This window comes from Herpailurus yagouaroundi, unplaced genomic scaffold (genome assembly GCF_014898765.1).
Source record: "Herpailurus yagouaroundi ecotype Mexico unplaced genomic scaffold, PumYag 182, whole genome shotgun sequence".
In the NCBI taxonomy this organism is placed as follows: domain Eukaryota; kingdom Metazoa; phylum Chordata; class Mammalia; order Carnivora; family Felidae; genus Herpailurus; species Herpailurus yagouaroundi.
In genome coordinates, this window is record NW_024412413.1 from 46,086,812 (window position 1) to 46,096,804 (window position 9,993).

At 40.2% G+C, this 9,993-nt stretch overlaps 1 protein-coding gene across 1 annotated transcript in view; it reads right to left on the bottom strand.

The window, feature by feature from the left end:
- Positions 1-9,498, bottom strand: part of TPH2 (tryptophan hydroxylase 2) — a 107,666-nt gene extending 98,168 nt beyond the window's left edge. Inside the window, exons 1-4 of the mRNA XM_040491411.1 lie at positions 9,196-9,498; positions 6,514-6,666; positions 3,793-3,976; positions 3,582-3,682 (exon numbers count right to left, since the gene is read on the bottom strand). Coding sequence (XP_040347345.1) covers positions 3,582-3,682; positions 3,793-3,976; positions 6,514-6,666; positions 9,196-9,300 — 543 coding nt within the window. The 5' untranslated portion in view covers positions 9,301-9,498. The remainder of the gene's footprint in view (positions 1-3,581; positions 3,683-3,792; positions 3,977-6,513; positions 6,667-9,195) is intronic.
- Between the last annotated feature and the right edge of the window lie 495 nt (positions 9,499-9,993).

Genomic DNA, 9,993 nt, shown 5'->3' on the forward strand with positions numbered 1-9,993 from the left:
GCTAAAACTGACGAGTTCCAAGCACCTTTATTACTCAAGAGGAAAGAAGGCCTGACAAAGGGAAAAGAGTCATGTGAAAAGCACAGCACCTGTTCCCCAGCTCCTGCCAAACCAGACACCATCCTGTAAGCATCGTTGTCTGCTGGGCTTCCCAAAGATTCTCGACTGCCTTTCCTTGGCAAACACCTGCACCTTTTCCCAGGCATGCAAGAGAGTGATTTACTCATCGTGCCTCATTAGCCTCGGATGGCAGTGGTTACGAAAACACCAGTGGTGATCCAGAGCTTCTAGGCTGGAGCTGTGAACTAGCAAAATAAAAGAGACCCCAGCTACACCAGTGATTACAGGGACAAAGAATTCCTTGGCCATCTATTCTGGACTGAAGGCAGGGATAAGTTACCAGATAAAATAGAGGGCACCCTTGTAATATTTGGAGCATACTCATACCAGGAAATTATTCTTCATTTACCTGAAATTCAAATTTAACTGGGCATCCTATATATTTATTTGTTAAAGCTGGCAACCCTAGTCCCCAGCAAATATCTGTCACATACCCATCCTTCCTCTCTCCATTTAAATCAAGGAGAACTAAAGACGCAGCCAGTACCCTAAAGAGCTCAGCCAAGTGTGGGTTGGCACTCAAGCAGCCCTCCCAAATCGTTCAACGCTGGTGAAATATTAGAATCCCCTGGGGAGATTTAAATAATACTCCAGGGCGCCCAGGTGGCTCTGTCAGTTAAGCATCTGCCTCTTGATTTCACCTCAGGTTATGATCTCATGGTTGGTGAGATCAAACCCCACCTTGGGCTCCATGCTCAGCCGGGAGCCTGCTTGGGATTCTCTGTCTCCCTCTCTCCTTCTGTCCCTCCCCTGCTCATGCACGCATTCTCTCTCTCTCTGTCTCTCTGTCTCTCTGTCTCTCTCTCTCTCTCTCTCTCTCTCTCAAAATAAACATTTAAAAGAAAAATAAATAAACAAATAATACTCCAAACCTAGATGCACTCCCAGAGGTTCTGATTTCAGCACTCTGAGGTGAGACTGGCCTTAGTAGTTTTTTTAATTCTCCACAGATTATTTGAATGGAAAGCTAAGGTTGACAATTGTTGAGCTAGAACATTCGTTCTCAAAACACTAGAGCTCATCAGGATCTCCTGCAAATCCTCTCAAAAGCAGAATCTAGGGTCCATCTTGAAAGTTCTGATTCAGGGGGCTGAGCTCCAAGGAATTGAATTTTTAATAAGCACTTTATGGGTGGGCCATGAATCACACTTTGAGAGACCCTCCCAGTCCAGATCCTTGCTACCCAAAGTGTAGCAGACCCCTAGTGAAAGCCTCAACTGGGACCTCACCAGACACGTAGAATCCCAGAACTCCCATCTGCACTTTGAAAAGACCCTCCAGCTGATTTGTTTGTCCATTAAAGTTTGAGAGACACTGACCTAGATAGATATTTAACCCTTTCTAGGTAGACTCAGCAACCTGACTCTCCCATCCCAGCTCCTTCCAAGCCAACCAAGAGCAAGAGTGCCATCCTAACACGATAATCCCTGTCTTGAAACTGAGATTATTCCCAGGAACCCAAAGTCCTTAGACAACGTTCTCCTTGCTCATCAAATAATAACCTACGAAAAACACCAATTTACCAATACCAGATTTTGCATAACAAACATTTGGCGTGCTTATAAAAGGAATACATGTGATTTTAAAAAAATGACGAGTGAGGTGGTAGATTGCTAAGTACTTGCAATTATTTCAACTGGCTGCACAGAAAATAAGAGACGGTATCATAAAGTAGGTATAATTAGGAATAACAGAACAGAATTAAACACAGAAAAATTCACACTGAGTATCGGAATAAATTTTTTTTTCAAAGCAAGGTCAGTGGTTCCTGTGGTTGCTCCACTAACAAAGCTGACCCCCTTTCTCCAGGTCGAGTAACTTAAAAACTAGACTAAGGGGAATATTTGGAAATACGAGGTTAGCAAAAATTCATTTACTATCCAGGCACTGATCTGAATGACACAGCATTTCCATCCCTGGGATTAAGCATTTACTCTTGCCAAAATGCTTTCCAGTTGTTTTATTAAGTAGGCTTTTCAAATGCCCCTTAGAGATCAATAAGAATTTTATTTCCACTTTTTACATAAAGAATTTGAGGTGCAAAAATAGAGGGACTCGCCCAAGGTCATCCTGCAAGTTAACAGCTGGTATCCGGAAAGTCCCATTACTGCTAAACTCTTAAATCAGGCGTCTGTGCTAATTCTGACTCTTCTGGAAGTGGGAAAGGGGAAGATAACAAATGGATGATTATTAAAGGCACTTTTGAGTGTTTTTCTAACATTTGGGAGCGTCACTCGTGAGTTACTGTGAATTATTCTGAAATTTTAGACTGGCAAATGTAACACACCACATCTTTGGATAAATTCAGCTTCTTGAAAATAATGCAATTGAATTAGGTCTGTTTGACCATTACTTGAATGGTATATTATGAATTGGTTTGAATTGGTATATTGCGTGAAATGACTAATTCGATTGAAAATTTCCTTGTTTATTGAAGTTGTCATAGTTTCCTCTAAAGCAGTGGTTCTCAAACTTAGATGTGGGCTTGTTATAACAAACCCCCAGGTAATGTTGATGGGGCCGATCCTGGGACCACACTTGCAAAACCACTGCATAGAGTATAGTCACACTGTCACATTTCTAGATTTCTTCCATTTAAAATAAAGGAATAACTGTACACCATTACCCTCAGACTGCAAAGCCCTTCCATAAACATGACTGATCTGCTTGGGTTTCACTCTTTTATCTGCCCATTTTTCGACAAGGGGCACCAGGAAAAAAGTGCTTGTAACAAATGAGTACATTGCTTACTTCTCCCAGACTATTAACTATACTTCATTCTGACCATAAAGAAGTTCCAGGTCTCTTGTGTTAAATAAAAACTGATGTAAAGGGGGAGGTAGGAAATAATGGGAAATGCTTACCTACGTATCATATTTCTTTACAGGTGGCCATTTTTATTGGAATAGACGAGAGATAGTGGTGAATAGATTCAGAGTAGATGTGGGAAGAGATGTGTTTTCCATCACAACCTCATTCTAAAACCCTCTGCCCTTCCATTGAGACTGAAGCCCACCACATTACTCTGCTCCTAACTACCTCCAGTCAAGGAAAATAGCGAGGAGAATTTTATTCTCTCACTGAGCCCCATAATGCCTAGGCCTCCTTCATTTCTCAAAGGGGTGATCAATTTCAGTTCATCGTTTTTCCAAGGGTCACCATCTGCAAGTATATCTCAGGCTGTCTAATACTACAGAAATATTCTCCAAGGTTTTGAATCTCCTCCTCTCTCCAATCCTTTTAAGAACAAATGTTATGTGGAAATGCCATCCTTCTAATCTGCTTCCAGCCACCGCATATGTACAGGGAAGCTTTATCATTTGAAAGTCTGCTCTCCGTGATGGGGAATACATAATAAATTGCTCTACAATAAAGCGTCACAGCAGACAACATGGCACACTAGCTGGCACACGCGTGGAGCTGGAAGAGCCTGCATGGAATGGATCTTACTGGACACTTACTGGGTGATCGGCGTCAAGCTCAGAACCATACATGAGAACTCTGTGAGAGCATTTGTCTAACTCAGAGATCTTCCGGGGGAACCAGGGCACATCCTCTAGCTCTGTTGGAAACACAGTGCGAGTTCAAAAAAATTAGCTCACAGATTGTATTTTCCTCTTTGCAACATTTCTCAGATTGCTAAATCACCCGACAAGGAGAAGCTGGCCTTGCCTTCCTCCTCCGTCCAAATGTTCTCCGGCGGATTCAGCGTTACAATTGTACTTTGAAATTTCAGCAACTGGATGAGCTCGTTAAATTCCGTTTTGCCACACTCACAGTCCACGAAGATTTCAACCTCTGAACTTCTTCTCCGGGATTTCCTGGACTCGATATGAACCATGTTGACATGTTTCTCCTGTGGAAATGTAAGCAACATCTCTAAATTACCTTCAGGGCACAATAAAAGGGACGCCACAGGCTGTTCTTATTCAACTCTTAAGAACAGGTGCTAAGTGCCCACAGAGGAGGAAAAGACCATCTCCTTGCTCTTTGGTTGACTAAAACATGGAAATGTTTCCAACCACTACCTCTGTTAATGGAAATAAACACTGTATATAGTTTTTCCCGTCTTATTTTTTTAAAAAAGAGGGCATAAAAGACATACACAGGGCCCTATAAAATGTATTATAATTATGGATATCATTGTTTTCTTGAACAGCCCACATCCCGCTGGGGGGTGTCCATGACTATTTGGAGGGGGGAAATTAGTTTATATCATCATATGATCCCCAAATTTATATTTTTATTTTCATATGTTTCAAAAAAAACCATAACTAACCTCGAATCCCTGATTTTATAACAGTATAAGTTTTCCTCATAAATTAAAGGTTAAAACACAATAATCTTTGAAAAAATAAGTACATGGTACAAATGGCAGGCAAATGAGGCAGACACTGGGCAGGTGGTATGAAAACGACTGATAGTTGGGAGACACAAGCCAAGGTGCAACCCACATTCTAGAAAAAGAAAAGGAAGAAAAGCAGCCAAGAAAGTATCTCTACAGGCAAAAACAAAAACAAAAACAAAACAACAACCAAAAAACACACCTAAATGGGACCATTTATCAACTATTCTGTTTCAGCAACGTCCAGACTAGTTTCATGCAAGGATACATCATTGCAAACCTCACCCTGTGACGGATTTCAGGGGTAAAGTTCTCCTTACAATAAGGTGTTCAAGGGAGGGCAGCAATTTAGTACTTTATTTATCGGGTTGAAATTTGTCCAGCGATGCAGTCCACCCTTCCCCTGAGTTAACTGAAGACTAAGTGCTCCTCTCTGCCCTACCCTGCCCTTAAATAAGCCAAAACCTCCCCATCACACCAGATGGTATATTGCAATTATCAATTCACATTTCCTCATACAATCCTGGATGGTCTCAGAATTTTCAGCACGGGAGCAGGATAGGTGGTTTCCAGTACAGAGTAAGATCGAATCAAACAGATCCTCCCCTGTATAAAGAAAGTAGTCCTGAGACCAGGAAACTAGATACTCTATTTCTGTTTTTATTAACCTTTACAATAACACCGCATTTTCTAAATTGGCTGATAATAAAGGCAAGACTAATATTAAGGTCAAGAGTCTTCACACACATGCTGTGTCACTTTGGGCTCTTAATGTCCATTGGTTGAAGCAGAGTAGGTATTTTTAGACAAGGGAACTGGGGTTTGGATGGGTTAAATGGTTTAGCTCTGACCCCATGACTAGCTGATGGCCTAGTGAAAACTCTGGGCTGCTAACTCCTTCTCCAGGGAGTCTGGCCTGCCTTTGGGCACTGAATGGCGATGGCCTGGATGATACAATTATGTGCAAAATATTTCCCCAGATTTCCATTACCACTGTTAATGGTCCCTGATCCTTTCTTCCAGGTCAAGAGAGAACGAGGAAATATTTGCCAAATGAGGCTGCTAATTCCCCCTCTATGGTCATCAGAGAGACCTTACAATAAAGGCGTCTTATCTGTACACTTTGACAAAGCCCTTTCACTCATATTAGTGTATCACAACAACCTTGTTTGGTAGGAATGATTACCACTACTTTACAAATGAAGAACTTGAAGCTAGGAAGCAGCTAGTGATTAGCCAAACCAGGAGAACACAAGTCTGAATTCTCTGACTGCAATTCCAATCACCTTTCCACTGCACCGACAGGCCCTTAGGCACCATACAGAGCTGGGCTCCCTATCTTGCAGCCCAAATCAGCAGCCAGTGCCCCCAAACCAGATGCATTTGTAAGGGACAATGCTTGCTGAAGAGTAAGGTAGCCATCAGGTTTCCCCTGGTAAGAGGGCAACAGTGTTTCTGGGCTTTTCTAACCTCCCCCTCAACCAGGCTCTTTCTTGGGGGTTCAAACCACCAAATTGGACCTGGAAAAAAAGCTACTACATTTCTATAAAATAGAGCTAGCCCTAGCTTACATATGGGAAGATTGACTCGTCTTTCCAAAAGACGTTAAATTCATGAAACAATGAGGCATAGGAAACTACCAAATGCCTCTCCTTACGTATCTCATTTTAGGCAATAAATGTGCTCATAGAACATGCACACAACTCAAATGTTAACAAATCAAATAAGGCTGCAGGCTCTTGATATTTAAAGATAGCCTGTTGGCTCCTCTTGCATTTGCTTTCTCAGGTGTGAGACTCCCATTTTTAATTACTGACTTTCTTATCTGACTATAGTCTGAGGAATTTCTAAGAGGCTAACTCAGGATTAATAAAACATAGCTGACGCAAATCTGCTCATTTCATTGTTTGACAGACACACTTCCCTTGTAAAGCTTCATGAAATTTGGTTTCTTTGAAATGGATTCAGTGATGTTTCACAGCAGAGGACAGGTGTGTAATGGGGCACATGATCACTTTTAAAGTTATGTAATGATGTTTTACATTTACCTGAAAGAGTTTCAACGCTTTTACCAATCCTCCAACTTCATTTTTCAACGAGAAGACAACAGCTGTCTTGCCACTTTCGGGACCAGTTTCACTTTTGCTGTTCCCCTTGCTGCTTTTTTTATCATCATTTTTGCCAGAGTTAGCTTTATTTAACTTCAAGAAGGTAGAAATACACACACATACACATACACATACACACACACAAATATTGATTAGGATTCCAGAGTTCCCCTAACTAGAGTTTTTGTCAGATATTCCATTCATATGCCAGAAACTTCAGCAATCCTATACACTCAAAGAGAAGCTACCACAGAACTCATAACTTTTGATCATAAATACTGATCCAATGTATTCTGGGACACTATTTTCCAAGTGCTCTAAGATACCCCTCAGTGGTTGAAATCTGATCCAGGGGGGTCAGATTTGGTTCACTTTATTTAATAGTAACAAAAATCTGACCATCATAAAGTCTCATATATAAATAATTCCTGCTTTTCTTTCTAGGTTTATTTTACAGCATGAAATTTGGTCTGTTAGCCTACTTGCATAATATGGAAACTATAGTAATTAGTAAATAAAACAAAAATTAAGACCAAACATTTTTCACAACAATAATTTTAGTTTCAATTAAATCTTCAAAATAAACTACCCATTTCATTCTGAAATATGTCAGGAGATGCACTGAAATTGATAACCTTACTTTCTGCAATTAGATCCACATTGTCAGTGTGAATCTATATCTGCACAAGTTCAACACAGAGGAGCATATTCAATTAAGGCCATCTGTGTTAGCGATAATATCTGAAAAGTGGCTGTTACAATCCAGCCACAAATAAAAGAAAAAAGGGAAAGGGAGGAAGGAAGGGAAAAAGAAAGAGACAAAGAGAGAAAGGGAAGGAAGGAAGGAAGGAAGGAAGGAAGGAAGGAAGGAAGGAAGGAAAACTAGCTAATCATTAGAAGCAAAGAGTAAAATCTGAGAAATTGAACGTGATTAACACTTCATTAGCCATTCAAGATATTGTAATACAGGACTAAGTGATGACTATTAGCCCTATTGGTTAAAGACAAAAAATGGCAGATTTCAGAAACTTGGATGGATCACATTGTCAGAAATACAGAATAAAAAAGCTGGGAACTTTCACGTAAAAGACAAAGTGAAGTTAGGTTGTACTTTTTTGTGTTCTTTATACGCAAACGAAGACTTGAGCAAACAGAGATGTTTCTCCCTGGCAAGTAGTAAGTTGGTACAATCAGACCAGTCTCAGGAAACTGAGTTTCTCACGTAACTGAGAAAAGTACATTTGATATGTACCCAGTGAACAGGGACTTGCCACTCTCTTCCTCTGATTTCCCTACCAGCTGTATTTTTACATGTTTCACATTTTCACATTGCCTCACTCACCAGATTTTTATATCATGGAAATGAATATTTTATTATATGACTTGAAAGAGAAAAAGTTCACGCAGACATTGGCATTTGACAGTATGTTTAGTCATTAAAGGCTCAAATGCCACAGCACTCTCACGCAACATCTGCCTTATCCTCACCACATAACACACAGATCTTATCTATTTAAGTAGAATTTTTTATACAAAAGGGTCATACATTAACCATAACTCTGAGTTCTTTGTTTTCCTTCTAGCAGTTCATTATGACTTCAAAATTCCTCAGTGTAATTCATGATATTTAGATGTTAAAAAATCTATTTACATGTTTGGTCTCCTTTCTGCAAATTGATTTAAATAGTTCTATAAAACTTACCCCGATTACTTTTCAACACTTTTACCACTAATAATGCACTGTACAATACAACTTTCTGGCACATGTTTGGAGCTACAACGTTAGAACAGAACTTTCTGTGACACAGACTGAATTGTAATTGGTTTGATGAACTCTGAGGTTATAATAATGAAATAGTATTTAATATTTTAAATGACTAGGAATCTGAATAGATTTTTCTGTTCATTGTCTTTTTTATTAAATCACATGACTATTACCTCAAATCAGGATCTAAAATCCCAGAAAATGTTTCCTTTTTTATTCTGTTAGTATTTCAATACAAAAACTATCTTAAATACTGAAGCAAGTGGTATATTGCTTTCATTACTCCATCAATTAAAATGGGGGGGGGGGGGGGGGCTGATGACGAAAGCAGGAAAACTTTTGAAAGGAACCAGACTTTCTTTCATTCCAATAATCAGCACCTATAGGCAAGAATAGAAAACATTACTTCTGTGTTTAAAAAAAAAAAAACACGCTTTGTAGATGGTTAGAGGTATAGGAGACACAATAATCTTGCGGGAATCACAGAAATCTATTTAATTTCTTCTCTCTGTTCCTACTCATAATAAATGGCCTTTCAAAATTCTACACACTCTGTTTAGTTGTAGATATAAGACAGTGGTTCCTACAACCTCTTCTTCCTGATGTTCAGGAACTTCTTTACTTTCTACTTATAAACTTTGAGGAAAGGAAGTTGAGAACATAGCGATCAACATACCCACTTTATGGAGAGAGAAGAAAGACTGAAGGCAGACAGCAGATGATAGAGGGTATACAGATGATAGAGGAACAAGTTGAGGCATGTGTGCTTGGTCTATATCAGGTGTCCCTGTGGCAAGGATAAAACGATGGCTACCCTAGAAAACACTCCTCTAGAGTGCCAGCTACTCAGTACTCACTGTTAAGCTGCCAAGTATCTGATGCTCTTCAGGCACTGCTGAATCCAGAGAAAACCCTCTCCTTGCCCAGTATTTACTGGAAAACATCATCATTGCCGGCTGCATGGATCCCGATGTAATTTTCTTTCTCTGCAGCAGGGGGGACTAGAGTGGCAGTTAGCAGCGCTGGAGGAGACAGAGCGGAAGGGGAGTAAGATAGACGGCTGCTCCAGGCTCTGTCCACAACCCTGGTGCTGACGAAAGAGCAATGAGAATCGTCCCCTCCCCAGGCTCCTTTATATGAGTGACTGGGGACTGATGGAAGGCTGATTAGAAAGAAACTCATTTCTGGCTGCCGATGGCCACGATCAGATTACAGACCTGAAGGCTGGGGTTATCTGTGCTCCTGTCGCGGTTTGTTTCATAGGTCGAACAGTCGTTTGGGTGTGGGTGGTGGAGAACAATACATAATGGGGATGTTATTTGTAAAAGAAAACATCTGTTCCCGGAGGTTAGCTCTCATCTCTCAAACCTGCTACTGGCAAGCTAACCTCAGACTTTAGGTGACTATGAGTTCAAAGGTTTTGGGCTTTCTTTCCAAAAGGAAAAAAAAATTTTTTTTAGAAAGATCAGCACTGTTGAATCCTTAAGCCATTTTATTTTGTGTTAAGTGTTTTCTGATCTGATGTGTTACAACTGTATGTGTGTGATGGCTTTCATAAAAGGCACTGCTTCCCAATCCTACGATGCCGCTGTGTGGTGATATTCAGGCAATTGTATTGTAAAGGATATGTAAGGCTTTGATTTAGCCACATATGT